The 18,486-nt window shown below is 47.9% G+C and overlaps 1 protein-coding gene across 2 annotated transcripts in view; it reads right to left on the bottom strand.

Annotated features, from left to right (window-relative positions):
* LIN7A (lin-7 cell polarity scaffold A) overlaps positions 1 to 18,486 on the bottom strand; it is a 407,359-nt gene that overhangs the window by 49,115 nt on the left and 339,758 nt on the right. The window contains exons 4-5 of one of the 2 annotated variants that reach the window (XM_085652980.1): positions 13,317 to 13,526; positions 1,067 to 1,291 (exon numbers count right to left, since the gene is read on the bottom strand). In XM_085652980.1, coding sequence (XP_085509106.1) covers positions 1,067 to 1,291; positions 13,317 to 13,526 — 435 coding nt within the window. The remainder of the gene's footprint in view (positions 1 to 1,066; positions 1,292 to 13,316; positions 13,527 to 18,486) is intronic. The other variant, XM_085652978.1, reaches the window with a different exon arrangement.

Raw genomic sequence — 18,486 nt, 5'->3', positions numbered from 1 at the left:
AGCAGCCAGCGATAATTATCGCTGCCGCTTGATAATATGACCCTTAGAGAGATATGAAGTCTGTAATATATTGACTAAAAAGCAGATGGTCAGTTCTAAAATTGTTGTAATACTGTATGCATAGTCAGGGTAGGAATTCTTCGGTAAACTTAAACCTTTTAAAACTGTTTGTGTTAAATTTAATTCAATTTCTGTTGAATTAATGTTAGTACATTTTATAATTTAAGAAAACATTATAATGTCTAAAGAAATATCTCACCACACTTTGCCCCTATGTCACTTTAAAAATTCCATAATAAATAGAATCAAATTTAAATTCAGATAAATTAGAAATACTTATTTCATCTAATTACTTCCCCCCTTTGCCCCACATCACTTTTATAACCCAATTCTGAAATGAACAATATTCTTCAATAAATAAATTATAATAATAAATGAAAATTAATTGAAAAGAACACATTCCTGTCCTAAATAGAATGCAAACACTTTTAAAACGTACTTACAGTGAAAGCATGAAATGAAAAATAAACATGAGATTACAATGCATTGTAAAACATGCAATGTAAATGTTTGCGATGTAAATATAATTTTCATAGAGGTACATTACAATGTGATGTAAATGTCATTAGTGTAATGGATGCATTCTAAAATACCTCTATGTAAATGTTTTCGTTGAAATGTCTGATATTCCATGACAGGTGCCTTTAAAGACTAGTAGGGGCACTCCAACATCAGTTGTACATCAGGAAGTGGTGATCAGTCTCTGGCTTCACAATGCTCTGTTGTCTTGGAAACACTCTTAAAGTCTGGATTGCAAGGGTGAAATGTGCATTTGTGTGTACATGTTAATCCCTTGTCACAAAGTGATAGACATGCATATGAGCACAACCAGCCCTTACCCCACTGTGCCTTGTAATAAATACACAGAATTCTACATACAGTTTTTAAAATAAGAATTGCTATAAGTGCAATGTGTATTACTGCCTAATATGGATATATTGAACTCTCCCCTAAAAGAGAATATAAATCATGCACACTATGAAGCACCAGCAATAAAAGCTCTCACCTACGACATATGATTGTGCTGTGGCTGTTGTTGCTGCTGCTGCTGCTGTTGCTGCTGCTGGATTAGCAATTGTTGCTGCTGCCTGCGTCTGGCAGTGCGCAGTTTTTCGAATCGTGCCTCCATTTCTTCCAGAACTTTTGGTGTGTACCTCACTACAAGCTTCACACTCTCCTTAGCAGCTTTCAGAAGCTCCACTGCCTTTTCATGGTGCTCTCCTTCCACACTCTGAAAAAAAAATAATACAGCTGTGGAAAACATATACATCAATCACTATGAACTGTTATCAATATGTAATAAAGCAACAAACCAAAAATGTAAGCTAAAAAGACATCCTCAATGAACCAGTCATAATCTCATATTCACCTTGCCATAGGCCACTAACCATGAGCAGTTATGAATACTGTGTGAATGTATATTTTTATATACTGCAAACCTAGCCAGATGACAACAGAGCAGTGAACATGGAATAGGGTGTTAGTGAGACCGTAGAACAAGATGCTAATTCGATCTAGATTTGAGAGGACAAAGGCTTAGACTGTTGTCCTGAAGTTAGTTCCATAAAACAATTTCAATTTCTTCATAAGAGCTGATATCAAGCTTGCTTTTATTGGCTATCTGTTCTTAAAAGACTATATAATTTTGAGAATGAATCCAAGGGATTTTGTTTTGGATAACAGTTGAGGTGTAAAGTAGTGCAGGTTTCAGATATTTGGACTTTAATTTTTTTTAGATTAGTACTATTGGCAAACAGAAAGAAGTTGGACATCCACTTGTGAATGAGATTAAAACACATTTTTGGTCACTAAATTGTGAGAAGTGGAGAGGTGCATTTTGTGGCATGGTAATGGTAACAGATCTTGGTGGAGCTGTCAGTGATCATTGATCAATGGGTTACATGTAAAGGTTGAAACTGTTGTGGGATAGAAAGGGCCATTGCTGCATTCTGAGTTTTTGAGATTGAGGTTACCACCTGGATGAACTGTTAGCGAAGCAGAAGGTGAATCACTACAGGACCATGTTCGAGATGCCCAGGTTTATTTCTAGTGTGTAATGCTTTGTGGTTGACTGTGTCAAAGTTTGGAGAGTGTTTGAGTAGGATCAGAAGGTACAGATCATTCCAGTTGGTGTTCAAGTAGGCCTAACCAACTATGTAAATGGTTATGGTCTCTGTGCTGCAGTATGATCTGCAGCTAAATAGTTAGTCCTGGGGCAGGTTGTTCTTGCTGATCTGAGTTGAATGGAGACAGCTTTCACTATAATTTAATATAGATAAATGGAAGATGGTATTTGGCAAGTTCATCTGGGTTTGTAGTGTTTTTGGTCAATGAGAGAGTTTATATTACTTTGATGTCACCTTATAGAGGGTATGAAGGCTTTTCAATACAGGTATTTTGCAATGGATGAGTGAACAATATTGCTTTCATACTAGGCAGCCATGAGAGAGGTACGGATGTTGTTAAACTTAGTATGAGTAAGAGGTTTTAGGGTGGTCCACTTAGGAAAGGTTTGGTGGGGATTGGGGGTGCTTGTTTCATGTTGTGTCTGAAAGATCTAATCATGTTCATCTCTCCCCTCCTCCCATGCTAGAACTCAACTTAACCCCTTTCCACCATACTTCAGTGCTGGTAGAAACCCTGCTTTACCATGGCTCCTGGCTCCCCATCTCTCCGCTTCCACCCTCCCTGTCCTACATCAGTGTTAGGTCCTGCTTCCTTCCACTGTTTACTTACTGAATGTCAGTGCTAGGCCCCAACCCCCTTTCCACCTTTTGCTTCGCTGCTGATAGTAGAACCTTTTCTCCCTTCCACTACCTTTCTGTTGTCTGTGCTAGACTCTGCCCCTTTTCCCTCACTCCACTTGCTATACACCTATGCACTGCCCCTTCCTGCCTGGCAGTCTGAAGAGTTACAAGCGTGGGGTGCAGCAAAAGCCCCCCCTACAATTGCTTCCACCTCAGTGCTCGCCTCAGATATCCCTAGTTTTCTTTACTTAAAATACTTTATGTGCACAGCTTGATTTGCCATTTCTACGCAGAGCTTGGTTTCTCATATAGGAATATTAATATTGCTTATTAAGACAGGAGGTAGTGGTGCGAGTGAGAAATGTGTTGCCTCACAGGGTAAACATTGTTGGTTCAAGCGCAGACAAATATCCAGCATCCTTATTTGTGAAACTGATCAATGCCTTCACACCATGAAAAAACGACTTATTTTTTAAATTAAAGTTGAATATTACCCATTGGACCCCTTTCTCTGACTTGAAATCACTTTAAAGATCAAGTTTCATTTATATATTCTTTTCATCCTGTCATCATCCGCAGGCCTGGTCAGTCATTTCTCGATCCGCAAAGTAATGTCAAAAATTAAAGAAAACAAATTTTTAATTTCATTTGAAAAACATGCTCTAATAGATGTGATAATGATGATGTATTTATAAAGCGCAACAATACCCTAAGGTGTCTAGGCGCTAACCTTAGAACAACCGGATTCGGCTCGAGTAGATTAAGCATTATGCCCATACAGCCAGGTTTTTAGAACCTTTCTAAATATTAGCAGATCTTTTAGCAGCTATGTCTCTTTTTTTAGTGAGGTTGGTAGAGAGTTCCACAGTTTAACTATTGTATTGGTGAAGCTCTTACCACCCCACCTGGCCCTTCTTATTCTCGGACAACAAGATTCCCGAGCTCAGCTGGCCTGCGGGATCTTGCTGGGATGTAAGGTTTAAGATGGTTGGCGAGTTGCATTGGCCCCAGATTTTTCAATGATTTGAAAGCAATGCAGAGAGATTTTAACTGGATCCAATTTGCTACCGGCAGCCAGTGGAGATGAAATGAGGCTTTGGTCACAGAGATAAATTTAGAGATTTCTAAGAGTACTCTTGCTGCAGCAGTTTGAACAGACTGCAGTTTTTGGATATTGCGTTTTGAGGCGCTGGTAAACAGAGCATTACAGTAATCCAGCCTCAATGATATCAATACGGATACCACAGTTTTCCTTGTTTGCAAAAGGAATCAAGGGGAGTATTTTTCTGAAATATCAGTCAAAGTTGATTAAAAGCAAAACTTGTGGGTTTTTTTTAGGTGGCATTTTTCCACAGTCTACAAAGAAAAACATTCTGTCTCAGGAGGGTGTTCAAACTGGAAACCTTTGAGTTAACAACAGAATGTGACAAGCACTTGTGCTACAGAGATTACTGGCTCCAAGAACATTTATAGTTCCTACAAGTACATTCAGCTTAGTTGATACAGTATTTTAAAGGAAAGTGACGAGGTTATGCTGTAATCTTGGATATGTTGGTGGAACAGATTAACCTGCATAAAGCTTGGTTAAGGGCCTGCCACTGGGACACCTATAGCGAGCTCAAGAACTGGATCCCCAAGCTTCTTTCTCAGGCTAGTAAAGCACTTGGTGTCTCAGCGCTAATCCCCCTACTCCCAGCTGTGCGAGCAACTCATGGGCCCACCTGCTGTTCCTTCTTTTCCATCAATTATGTACACCAAGACCTTTTGTGGTGTTAGAACGGCCACAGTTTATTCACATCATAAGTTGGCACACACTTGTCATGATGGCATTGGTCATCAAAATGCTAATTTCTGGTTTATCTTGTACTACAACGTAAGGCAATTTCATAACAGGTTATACAGTGTATATCCTATACTTCATTGCAGATTAAGAACCATAACTAGCCTAATCCACCAATGCATCATCCTTCCAGTCATGATGTCTCTTCAAGGTTGTCATAAATCACCTTCCAACTGCCATGACAGCTCTACTTCTGTCACTTACGTGGAACAGCGGGTCGTGGCTTCAAGGCTTCAACTTGCTACCGAGTGTCTGGCGTTCATGACCCCATGGCCATGCCTGGGCTGCAAGTGCTGTCTCCGCCCGCTTTGACCATCTCTTACCCTTTTGTCTGCCCTCAAGTATCCCTGCTGTGAGGCATCCCAAGGACCGTGCTCAGGCACTTGCCTCAAGGTCCCTTCTGTAAGGCATCCCAAGGACCTTGTTCAGGCAATTGCACTTCTCTCAAGAGTCCCAGCCGTAAGGCATCCGAAGGGCCTTGTTTAGGCAATAGCCCTTTTGCGTAATTTTGTGAAGATATTTCTTGTTAGACCTCATGACTCCCCGTCTCCTCGCCACACTGTGGCTGCGACACCCACATTCTCTGGTGTGGGCGGGTGGGATCACTATCTTCCGCCAACAAAGCTGGGAACTGTTAGTCCTGGTCCCCTTTTAGGCTGTACTTGTGAGCACACACCCCTTTCTGATTGAACCATTTGAACCCACACTCACTTGATCACTCGCTGGCCTTTTCTTTGGCGCGCTCTCATGCTCTGCTGCTCCTGTGCCCTTGTCTGCCGGCGGCGGGGGGTTAGACCTTCCCCCTCCTATGGTCGGCTGCACCTCCCGGTCAGCGGTACTTCTCACTTCAGGTGGAAGGTTCACATCGGCAGACTCCTCCCACTTACCCATGCTTGCGATGTTAAAATGCATTCCGCATGGCATGGAAAGAGCACATCCAAGGAGCCAGTTACCTTTATATTACACAAACCCAAACTACCAGGCATCCTTTATTTTCTGTCTGTAGCCGAGATTTAAGTAAGGCCCAGGGTGCACTGTGATTTGAGATGTTAGCTTTGGCAGGAGCTGCTTCTGATTCTGTTTATTAAAAAGGATTTTCTTTTGGTCTAGATTGGAAGCCTTTCTTCCAGAAGCTGTTAACTTTTCTTACAGAAGCCTTCTCTGTGATCTTTTTTCCCCTGCGTCTAAACAGAAATCAGCAGATGGGTTATTTCCATGCCGGCTGTATTGTCATGTTATCTTTTCACTGGGCCTCTAAACATAAATACGTGTATTGTGTTCAGTGTTTGGCATGCGTGGCACTTAAAGAAGATCTGCTGACATTAAATTAGACAAAGTGAAATGCCTGATGTAAAAGTGGCATCGTTTGAGAAGATCACAAATGACAAAGAATTAACTTGGAAATGATGGCTGCACTAGAGGTACAAATTACATCTGCTTGCTGGATCTTCCTCCGTGCCCCAGCTCTTAGTGCCATGGAGTGACCCACCGCTCACAGACCCCTTTCTTTGTACTTCTCCACTTTGTGCCTGCTCACCTCTGCCCCAATATACCTTGCCTTACTGACCACGCCCCTTCTGTGTCTCTGCCGGATCTTCACCACTCTCTGCTTGTACGTCTCTGCCCGATGTATCCCCATAATTTCTTGCCTCACTGCATGCACACCCATCAGAAATAAACATCAAAAAAACGATCAATCCTACAATAGCAAACAGTCCTTTCCTTTACTTCCAGGCGTGACCGATTGGCATTGGCCTTGCTTGTTTCCCCCTTGTGGTTCCGAAGGTCTAGCAGTGTATTTATTGAGAGTTGCAATTTAAAAAAAAATGTGATTTGCAGGCCACTTTATTAAATTCAATTTTTGTGTGTTTTCCCATCTAAAGGCATGTCACTTGTGTAGCACCAACAGAGCACTGTCTCCAATCAAAAATATACCTCGCCCAAACAGCCCCCAACTCACAATACATGAGTATCTGTTACTTTACGGGTATAAGACACATTGACTTTGGAAACGGACTGAAGGTGTATTCCTTCAGGTGTTTATGGACTCCACTAATACAACTATTTTATACACGTTCCACTCACTAGCAGCTGAAGACACGAGAGAGTCGATCAAGATTTTGCTCATTTAGTTTATCTCAACAAGTGGGCTTCATTTAGAGCTGGTTAAACTAGTCACTCATTAATATGTTTTATTAAATGACATATCCAAGCAATATGATTAAGTCCTGCTTCCAGGTATATGCTTCAACAGTTAACATAGGGAGTTAAACATGATGATTTCCAAGAGAACATTTATGTCATTTTGCACTTTTTAATGCTATTTCATGGAGATGCTTTTCGTGATGATATATGTGAGGTCATGGATATGGTGAACACCTGGGAATGAGATTAACCCCAGCCTGTCATTCCTCAAGATGTCTAGTTACTTCTTTCCACAATTTAAAACCCAACGAAGCTGACCACGGAGGCAGTTAGAAAGAAAACAGCAATATGGATGCTTCTAAAAACGACTGCACAATAAATATGCCTTATTACAGGCAATGCGGCCCCCGGGGGAAGTAAGACCAGCGGTCTAGTCTTCCCCCGGGGATTTCGCGCAATGTGAAGGACAGGGGAGGAAGGGGTGGGATAAAGGGTGGGGTCGTCAGATAGGGGTTAAAGGGGGGAGGAAGAGGAAGTCCTTCCTCTTCCTTTCCCCAGCGCCTCAGGGTGGGTCAGCTAGTGGATCGTTGGGGGATCGTCGGGTTTGCGGAGCACTATTCGTGGATTTTTTTTTGGAGGTCTTGGTATTGGCGGGAGCTTCGGAACGGTGAGCGGGGGGCACGGTTGTAGTTTGTGGAGCGGTTTGTGGCGGCCTCGTCAGGCGATGGTGGGCGGCCTGTGTGTGGCGGGTAGGGTCGGCGAGGGCGGGGGCGGTGTTTTGCGGCGGAGCGTGAGCGGTTATGGAGGCGGGGGGGGGCTCAGGTGCCGGACGATGCGGCGGTGCGGGCGGCGCTTCAGTTGTTAGGACGCGCGGGGAGGGCTGATTTGTTGCGGCCGGGCGTGTTGGAACAGGCGTGGGTGGGGATGTCTCGGACACCGCGTTCGGCGTCCGCGGGGGTGGCGGCAGCCATTGCGGCCTGCATGGAGGAACCGCCTCATAAGAAGCACGCGGCGGGTGCGCGAGGGGGGGGCAAGAAGGCAGGGACTGTTGTGAAACCCGGGGATAGGCATCTGAGCCTCCCGGCCTTGGGGACGGCGGCGGAGGTGCCTGGGGGGGGTGGGGGGGGTGTGTATCGATGCGGACGGTGCTGTGGGGGCGCGGCTGGGTCGGGGGGGGCCGGGGCAGTGGGGGGGCCTCGTGTTTGGTGGACCACAGTGAGGACAGCGATCCGGAGGGGGAGTCAGAGGAGCAGGTGGGGGATGATTTCGCCCTGTATCTTTCGGGGAGCGAGTCGGCCGGGGGTGAGGGCGGCGGGTGGGGGCAAGGGGAAGAGCGGAGGGCGGGTGGGTAAAGGTAAGGGACCGGCTAAAGGAGTGGGGGGGCGGGGGGCGGGGCATGGGACGCCTGGCCCCTCGGGGGGTGCAGGGCGCGGCCGTGGGGCACGGGGCGCGGGGGAGGGGCGGTGGGAGGACCGTTGGGTGGAGATGTCTCTGGAGGAGCGTATCCGGGAGCAGCGCCGGCTGATCGAGGAGACGGAGCGGCGATGGGAGGAGATGTGCGCGGCCAGGGAGGGGGAGCGGGCAGTGGACCGGGTGGCGGCGCGCGGGGGGGACTCGGGGCCGGCGCGGGGGCGCGGGCGCTGGGTGTGGCTGGATGAGGCAGGGACGGACTTGACGTCGCAGAGACCTGGTGGCGCTGGGGCCCCCTCGGACTATGCCGGTCACGAGGGGGGGGGATCCAAGCCAGCGCAGACTGCTGGTAGAGGCCGGGGAGGGCCGGCGGGGCACATGACGGCCTCCAGACGCCGGGGCGAAGCAGTAGGGGGGTCCGCGGCGGCCTGCCCTCCATCAAGGGAGCGCGCATCCTCGGCGCCGGAGTATGAGTTTGTTCAAGGAGAGAAAGGAAAAGGCGTGAAGCGTGTGGTGCGTGAAGTGCGCGTGGAGCCCAGTGAGCCTGTGGTGGTCGAAGAGCTGGATTACGAGTCGGAGAGTGAGGAGTTGGAGGAAGGCGAAGTGCCTGAGGTGATGGGGACGAGGCAACGCGGAAGTTTGGTGTTTTCCAGGCCGACAAAGCCAGCTGCAGCACGGCGCCAGTGGCGAGGGTGTCAGCCCCGGGTCCCGGCGGACGGGCGCAGGAGGTGCCACGCACTCTGACAGGTGAGAGCACATGGTGGGGAGTGTGGGATGAGGGGACCGGTCTGGGGCGCCGGAAGTTGTGTAGGTCTGTGGGGGTGGGGGATGGGTCAGTGAGGGTGGTGGGAGAGTCGGCACAGCCGAAGGTGCCGGCTAAGGCAGCGGCCCCGGAGGGGGATGAGAAGCGGCTTGTGGGGGCCGGCGTTCAGACGGATAAGGAGGGGGAGAAGGAAGGGAAAGAGGAGGAGGGAGAGAAACATAAGAAGAAGCTGCCTTATATGGGATTGGCGATGCCGTTGGGGTCCCATCTGTCCGAGAAGACGAGGGGCAGGATCTGGAAACACGAGTATGTGGACGTTTTCAAGCTGTTGCACCGGGAGATTCAGGCGAAAGAGGGGTCTAAAGAGGAGGAGTGGGAGTTGACGAGGCGGCCGCGGGTGCCGGTAAATATGGAAAATTGGACGTCGGCTTTCTTGATCTATGCCAGTATTTATTGTGAGAAGCATCAGGATAGGGCGATTGCGTTATTCAAATACATGGATATCATACGGAAAGCGCAGATGCACTTTGGGGGTTTCGCCTGGCTCAGTTACGATGAGGAATTTCGGGCTCGGATCAGCATCAACCCTGACAAGCCCTGGGGGGAAGTAGATCAGGAGTTGTGGGTCCAGTGGATGTCTTCCACGCAGTCCTCTGCGTCCACGCACACGGCTAGTGGGCTTCCGGTGGCCTATCGGCCTTTTCAGTCACGTCCCGCCTCGGGGGGGGCGGGAGGGGGAGCCGGTGGAGCCGGGGGTGCGGGTGGGCAGGCTGCCGCTGCAGGCGCATCAGGACAGCCTGCTAAGAGTGGGGGAGCCACCACAGGGATCTGTTGGAATTTCAACAAGGGGTTTTGCACCCGACACCCCTGCAGATTTAAACATGAGTGTTCTAAGTGCGGAGGCAGGCATCCGGTCACGCAATGTTTCACATTGGCCACCCCTTCCGAGCAGTGGCGGGTCACAAAGGGCAGGGGACAGGCTGGGCCAAAGGGCTCCTACGCCAGTTAGTGTGGAGGCCATGGGTCCTTGGCTCTCCCGCTACCCGGATCGGGCAGCGGCGTTGAGGCTGTTCTGGGGATTCACGGAAGGGTTTCGAGTGGGGTACCAGGGGCCGCGTGAGTGCAGATGGGCGGAGAACTTGCGGTCGGCGAAGGAGTTGCCGGGGGTGGTGGAGGCTAAATTGCGGAAGGAGGTGCTGGAAGGTCGAGTGGCCGGCCCGTTTGACACGTGGCCGCTACCTGAACTCATCATATCCCCTTTGGGGGTGGTTTCAAAAAAGGAACCGGGCGAGTTTAGTTTGATTCACCATTTGTCATGGCCTGAGGAACGGTCGGTGAATGATTTCATCGCGGAGGAGGATTCTCGGGTGCTGTATGCGTCGGTGGATGATGCGATTGGGTTGGTGAGGTTGTGTGGGCGGGGGGCGGAACTGGCCAAGTGCGACATCAAGTCGGCGTTTCGCCTCCTGCCCATTCACCCGGCGGATTTCTCGTTGTTGGGCATGCAGTTTGGGGGGGCCATCTTTGTGGACAAGGTTTTGCCCATGGGGTGCGCGGTCTCCTGCGCTCTGTTCGAGACTTTCAGTTCTTTTTTGCAATGGGCCTTCACTGACAGGGCGGGGCACCGGCTGGTGTCCCACTACTTGGATGATTTCTTGTTCGTCGGCCGAGGTCGGTCGGGGGAGTGCGGGCGGCTTTGCGCCATTTTCAGAGGATGGCGGGGGAGTTTGGGGTGCCGTTGGCGCCGGAGAAGACGGCTGGGCCCAGTTGTTGTCTGGCATTTCTGGGAATTGAGTTGGATTCAGTGGAGTGGATGACGCGCCTTCCCCAGCAGAAGGTGTCGGAGATGCAGGTCTGTTTGAGCCAAGTTGTTTTGCAACGGAAGATCGATTTGAGGTCCGTCCAGCGTTTGTTGGGCTTGCTGAACTTTGCGTGCAGAGTGGTGCGGGCGGGCAGGACGTTTTGCAGGCGACTGGGGCTGGCCATGTCGGGGGCGGTGTTGCCTCATCACCGGGTGCGGATTTCGGTGGGTGTCCGTGCGGATCTGCGGGTGTGGCAGGGGTTCTTGAGTGACTTCAATGGGGTCTCCTTGGATTTCGCGGATGACGACATGGTATGGCAGGTGCAGATTTTTTCGGATGCGGCTGGGGCGCGCGGCTTTGGTGTGTTTTGGGACGGTCGGTGGTGTGCGGAGCAGTGGCCGGCGCACTGGTTGACACAGGGCAGGAGTATTGCGTTTTTGGAGTTCTTTCCGCTGTTGGTGGCGCTGCAGGTGTGGGGACAGGAATTCCAGAACAGGTCGGTGCTTTTTCATGTGGACAACCGGACGGTGGTGGATTTGGTGAACCATCAGAGGGCAAGGGACCTGCGGGTGCTGCGCTTGCTGCGAAGTTTCATGCTGCTGTGCCTGCGCTTCAATGTGCTGTTTCGCGCGAAACATGTGCCGGTCGCTAGCAATGACATCGCGGATGCATTGTCTCGTTCGCAGTGGCAGCGTTTCCGAAGGTTGGCGCCCGGAGCGGACTTTGCCAAGACCAAGGTGCCGGAGGGTATCTGGAGCTGGGGGGAGTGAGAGTGGTGAATCTGGTGGAGCAGTCTGTTGCCGAGTCCACGCGGCGGACGTATCGTCTGGCATGGGTGGAGTTGGGTGTGTTCTTGGGTTGGTCGCAGGATGCGTGGCGGATGTCTCAGCGGGAGTGTGAGGAAGGTGTCATGCGGTATGTGTTTCACTGCATGGCTAGAGGACTGTCGTCAGTGACGATTGCAGGTAAATTGGCGGGGATTTCTTTCTATGGGATGATTTATTTGGGTTTTGATCCAGCCAGGGGTGAGTTGCTGAGCAGGATGCTGAAGGGCTGGACCAGGGAGCGGGGAGGGCGGGGGGGGCGCCGTTGCGCGAGGCGATTACTTTTGAGCTGTTGGTGGACGTGTTGGCGGGGTTGGGTTCTCTTTGTTACGACATGAATGAGTTGGCGTTGTTTCGCTTATGTATGACGTGGATGTTCTTTGGGGCTTTCTGGGTTTCGGAATTGCTGGGGGGTAGGGGGGGGGGCTGGGGATGAGGTTTGAGGATGTTCGGTTGGATGGGGTGCGCCTGGGGCTATGGTTGGGGCGTTCCAAGACGGATCAGGCTGGAAGAGGCACGTGGGTGTGGCTGAGCGAGTCAGGGGAGTTGGGAGTTTGCCCAGTGCGGGAGTGGAGCAGTTTTTGCGGGCAGTGCGGCCGGATGGCGGGTGAGATTTTCTGTCATGCTTCCGGGAAGAGGGTCACGGCTTTCCAGCTACTGGTGGTGTTGCGCATGGCTTTGCGGCGCCTAGGCAGGGACCCGGCGGGGTATGGGACCCATTCCTTTCGGATCGGCGCGGCGACGGCGCGGCTGGGTTGGTCCTGGGATAAGATCAGGAAGATTGGTAGATGGCGTTCGCGCTGCTGCGAGCGGTACGTTAGGAAGTAGGGCGGGGGGAGCGCGGCGGCTGTGTGAGCGTTTTTGTGCGACTTTTCTTGTTTCTAACGCTCCTCTTTTCTTCGTAGGTTGTGTTGGGGGTCCCGGAGCCAAGACGGTTACCTGGATAGTGGGACATTCATTTGCGCATTGGGCTGCCAAGTTTTCTGACAGGCAGGTGTACGAGCGTAACCTGGGCCTGAGAAGCAGCAGTCATGAGGTGTTCTGGTGGGGCAGGAGTGGGATGCGCTGAGGGCGAAAGGTGCACTTGTGCGGGGTGGGGCAGGTAAGCGCCCTCCGGGGGTTCCCTGGTTGGCGGATTGGGGAGGGGGGAGGAGTCCATGACGGGCATACTCACCCTTCCGGGGAGGGGGATACTGGGGAAACGTGGGGGTGCGTCAGACCAGTGTACAACGAATGGAGATGATGGTGGAGTTTTGGAAGAGAAGTGAGGAAGCGAATGGAAGTGAGAAGGTTGCGGTGTGAAGTGGGGATGGAGTAGTTGGAGTCTTGGAGAGTATGGGATAGTGAGAAATGTTGTTGTTGGGGATTGTTGGGGATTTGTGTTATGTTTATGGTTATGATTGTCCAACCCTGTCCTAATAAAATGGCCTTTTACGCTAAAAGTACCTTGCGTGGACTGATTATTGCACGAGAAAAACGATTGGACTGTAGGTTCCCATACGCGTTTCGTCCACATCAGTGATTGGATGGCATAGTGTGCTGTCAGAGAGTAGTGTAATGATGCTGTTTACACAGCTCTGCTGCCAGCGGCATTATTATTACATTCACTGGCTGCAAGTGGGGTATTAGTGCCTGTAAATATATACTTTCTAGATCCTCATCACTCAGTTACAAGCCTCTGTGAAAGTCCCAAGCTAGGGGACTGACCGGAAGTTGTATACGTACCACTCCATTGACAGAAAGCAGTTGGTCTCCCCGTTTGAGTCCTCCTTGCCTCTCTGCCACCCCTCCCGGAATGATGCGGGAAATGTAGATTGGGGAGTTTTGCTCCTTCCCGCCCATGACATTGAAGCCAAGTCCTTCTTCGGTCTTCGGCAGCTCCACCACCCGAGGGTGGGAGTGGCCCTCGCTGGCTGCAAATGCAGCAACAGTAGCCTGAAAGAGAGCACCGTCACTCGTGATTTGCAGGTTTTGTGTTTTTTACAAAATTATGATACACTCTTCAAGGATTGGAAATAACCAAACAGAATCTCTTAAAATAAAGAAAAATTACACAAACATAAATTTCCATGTATGATACCTGTGTAAATCAATAAACAAACAAGAGCTCAATCAATAACCCATATTTATAAAAGGCAATGTGTCTGGATAGAGGCACTCAGATATACATGATCACACTACCATGCATGTGTGCACAAACAGTCGCAGAGATGCACACGCTCATGCAAAGATACATACACACACAAACATACTTACCCAAACACACACTATTTAATTTTCATTTATTTGCAGTATTATTTCGTATGAATTAGACCGAAAAGGGCATTACAACATTTAAAAGAAAAAAGCTGTAAAACATAAGCTCTACGGTTTGATACATTTGATTGGACCAGTTACCAGGAACAAACAAACAAGAGCGATAGGCATTTTGAATTCTAAGCCGAGTGGTTAGACACTGCAGGTTAAGGGCGTCCAGAAACACAGTCTGCCCCTTTGCTACGCGAGTCGCCATCTGTCGCTGAGGGCTGCCACCAGCCCTATTAAGCTCACCTGCAACCTGTGTTGTACAGAACAAGGGATCCATATTTGAGTTCCAGTGGACTAGAGTCCCATCATCCTAGCAGTTCAGACCAACTCATTGGTGCATATTTTCTAAAATATCGAATGCTCTTTCAGATAGTATTCCTGGTGAATTGCTAGAGCAGACTGACTTTTTTCCTTGCAAAATGACCACTGCTAATTGTTACTGTTGTAAGCTAGGGTAGCAGTGTGGCTGAAAGGTGCTACCAAGGTAAGATATGGTGAACTCCAGGTGCATCAAGAGGCAATTGCAGCACACTCTGCAGCTCTCGCTGTACTTCCCCCACTATGCACTGACACACACAGTTTCATTGGTAGCTGCACAAAGAACCAGCAATGGATGCCAACATGGCGAAAGGTACATTATGAGTTAGGGGTCATTGTGATGTGCAGTATGAAAAATATGCAGTTAGAACAGGGCACAGTTGGGGGCTTGACACTGGTGGATGGAGTCCCTCCACTTTGAGAGAGGAGATAGCGTCCCATTTAGCATGCAGCTGAGGGATGCTTGTCATTGTAAACTAGAGATTCCAGCCCTCACCTTGGCTGTGCGGCCACCAGCACAGAAGTTCAGACCAATGCATACACTTACAAAGTGCCCTTACGGGAGGTTCTAACCACCCAGACAACAGCCTCATTCATCCTGATATTAGCCCTGACAATGGTTCAGGAGGGGTTTAAGATGGGGAAGTGCCAACATTGAATTTTTATCCATTAAAGATCTGAAATAGTGACTTTTGTTGGGATGCTCGTTCAGCACACTCGCAGAAATATAAAAAAAACACAACAAATACCTTTCATTTACTCTATAAAAGCACCTGCTTTTTAAATGTAGCCAGTGTTGGACCTGGCCCCTTTTGCAGCCCCCCCCCCCAAATCTTCTCCCTTTCTCCTTCTACTTTTTTCTGAATTTGTTTTGTTGGCTTTAGGACTCTGTTCCCTTTATCTCTGCTAACCAGTGCTAAAGTGCTTGTTGGCTCTACTCTAAACATAGTATAATTGGCTTATACCCAATTTGCATATTTAAGTTAGCTATAAGTCCCTAGTAAAGTGACACTACATGGGCTCATGGTCAGTATATTAAATGCTACTAGTAAATCTGCAGCAGTGATTGTGCAAGCCACTTAAGTAGCCATTTAAGCGTGTCTCAGGTCTGTTGCTGTAAAGCCTGCATATACAGTTTTAACCTGCCATATCACCCTGGCAAAATAAACTTTTTGCCAGGTCCAATTTTAATACATATATGTCACCCCTAAGGTAGGCGCTGGACAGCCCAGGGCCAAGGTGCAGTATAGTAAAAAAGTTGGACATGTAATTTTAAGTTTCACATGTCCTGGTGGAGAAAAACTCTTACATTTGTTTTTCACTACAACAAGGCCCATCTCTCCCATAGAGTATCACTGGAATAGCCTTATTACATTTTATAGGTGTAATGTCCAAATGGGAAAAGAAAACCAGTTCATGTTTGGTGTCTCTGGATTCCTAATTTAAAATCAAAATTTATGGTGAAGTTGGATTTAAAAAAACAGTTCTGAAAATGCCACTTTTAGAGGGCGTAGATAAGCATGCGCAGGAGAGAGAACTTGCATTTTTGGCCGTTGGAGAGAATATGGAGGATGTATTTAGGCTGCCGGCCGCTACTTTGAAGATAATACACTATTTTTTTAAGGGATTTAAAAGGTGCAGGCACAAGATAGGTAACTGAGTGGAAATGGGGAAGGAGTTTGGAAAGGTTGTAGCGTTAAGCAATTTTATGTTCATGAACGAGTGGGGTTTTGAGCAGACAAAGTTTTTTTGGTTTAGTCGTTTAGGTTGTGGATGAACGGATACGTTTTTCATACAGATTGAAGTACGTTTTCACGAGGGTGGAGTGGCATGGGTTTGCAATTAACAATGGGGTTTAGTTGTTGTTTCACTCGCACTATTGAGTATTGTTTACTCTAAGCAGGTGGTGTAGATATTCTGTTATTATGTCTTTTTGCAGTTACCCCTGACGAAGAACCTAACAGTTCGAAATGCACTGGGAAATATCGTATGAGGCCACTAAAATGAACTGCTTTATTTGACCTGTCTATGTTAAAGCCCGGATGGGCACGCAGCACCATTTGAAAATTATGCAATAAAAGCAAATCATGGAATTCAGCTGTCTTCGTCGTGACTGTGATCTTTGGATTATAATTAGTACAAGTACTGAAAAATTGGAAAAATATTGGTCTATCTCGTGGACTGAAAATGGAATTTCAGATATTTACAAGTGTAATGCGAGGAACAATCCCCGCATTGAGCCGTGCGACTGGCGTGCACGTAAAACACGTGCACATATTAATCTGTTAACCACATTGCCACGATATTGGGATAGACGGCGGCACCAGTTAACACTTGCAATTGTCAAGTCTAAATTGAAAGAAGTAAGTGAAGATTACAAGGGGAGGAGTGCATCCTCGCATAATGATTACTTATACTTTTAGAAAGTTGGCATTAACTTGCCTGCAGCCTGTCTCTGAGTCACATGACTGGGTGTGGGTGACAGTTGGGCTTTGTGTATTTCTCCTAGATAGCCACACACAATGGGAGCTTAGGTGTGATTGGATAGGCCATCACTGGCAGGGTGTGAGGGAGAAGTTGGGCCCAGCCCTACTTACACATGAATAGGCTGTGTTCTGTCTCCACACAAAGGTCTGCATACCCCCTGTAGTTTGTCTGGAGCCAGGGCAGGGAAGGCAGGGCATCGGTGCACTTCAGATGCCTCTGAAAGCTTCTCCCCTCTTCAAAGGCACAACTGTGTATAAAAGAAGGACTTCAGACATCAACTCTTCAGTACACTTCTGGACCTGTGTATATTCTGCCAGACCTCTCACTTTGTACTTCCCCATTTTGTACCTGTTTTTTCTGCCATGAAGAAGGACACCTGTGCTACGATAAGGACTGCCATTCTGCCCGGCCTGCTCCTCATGCCTCGCCAACCACGGTCAGGGACACTCTCAATGATCCCTGCAGCCCTCTCTAATGCAAATGGGACTCTTGGCACAAAACTGGAGAAGGTAAAACTCCAGCTGGACTAAATGCGAACCATGTTTCAATGCGGTCAGCTTGAACTTTTGACTTTGATCCGGTCCAGATCAATCAGATAGCTATGGTTGATGCTTTATGCTTTTAGGCTCTATATTGCAGTATATTCTTTAACACTTCATAGGTCCGGTTCTACTGATTCCATTTTTGTCAATTTTGGTCTTGTTTTATTTATTACATTTTGTTCTATATTTCTAACCTGCTGTGGGATCATTTGTGTGGTGTTTTCACTGTTTTACTGTTTGAAGTGTTGCACAGATACTTAACACATTGCCAGTAAGTTTAGCCAGTGCCAAGCTACCAGGCGTTGGACCACAGGTTAATTTGGGGGTTGCTTGTGACTTACCCTGACTAGGATTGTGACTGCTGCTTCACCAGGGCTCACACCCCAGTCAATCAGTAAACCAATTTCTATCAGCCAGCAGGTAAAATCAGTTTCTTGAAAACATTATTACTTTGAATTTTCTATGCTATGTAACCTGTGTACGTCTGGAAACATACACATGATTTAAAAAAAGTAAAATTGAAATAAAAGTGTTCTTTTTACATTTCTATGAATGATCATGCTTATATATCGTTTTTTATTGTGCTCAAGTAGTGGGGAGGCCACTTGAGGTTGCTTTTAAACAGAAAGTGATCAAAAACCTTGATCAGAAGCTCACATTTTTATTGTATCACAAATAATTCTTTCACATATAATCATACATATACATTTCGTGAATAAAAAAATGAAATCATAACTTTTAAGAGTGCTGAGATTCTAAAGCAATCAATGCATTCCTTAATTTGTTGTGTAATTTCATGCAAGTATGGATGTTTGGTCATTATTTCTGAATTTGCAAGGCCAAAAGCACTTTTGGGGAGGTCCAAGTTTATATTTTATATACTGGTTCATCCCCCTTAACAAGGTTGTGAAGAGCTCAAATTTACATGGAGTTCCTTTGTGCCACTTGGAGTGTATGATTGAAAGGTTGTTGTTTGTTTTGCCTACATATGGCATGTTGGATGAGGTGAGTGAAGTCTGACTGCGGTGGGAGCACAGAGCATTGAATGTCACTGCATAGAAGCTAGGCGTGTTGTGGAGTGTGTAAGACTAGACACAGTCACACAGGCAAATATTTACAATCTTAAGGGGGGGCAGTATCATATGCAGAAACTGCCATGGATGTGCATTATTTGATTTCACTAGGTATATGGAGTCAATTGTTAAACCACCAAGGAGTACTACATAGAGTCTACCCAGGAG

This window comes from Triturus cristatus, chromosome 4_1 (assembly GCF_964204655.1).
Source record: "Triturus cristatus chromosome 4_1, aTriCri1.1, whole genome shotgun sequence".
NCBI lineage: Eukaryota > Metazoa > Chordata > Amphibia > Caudata > Salamandridae > Triturus > Triturus cristatus.
Note: the sequence above shows the minus strand (reverse complement) of the source record. Positions and strands in the feature narration are given on the sequence as shown.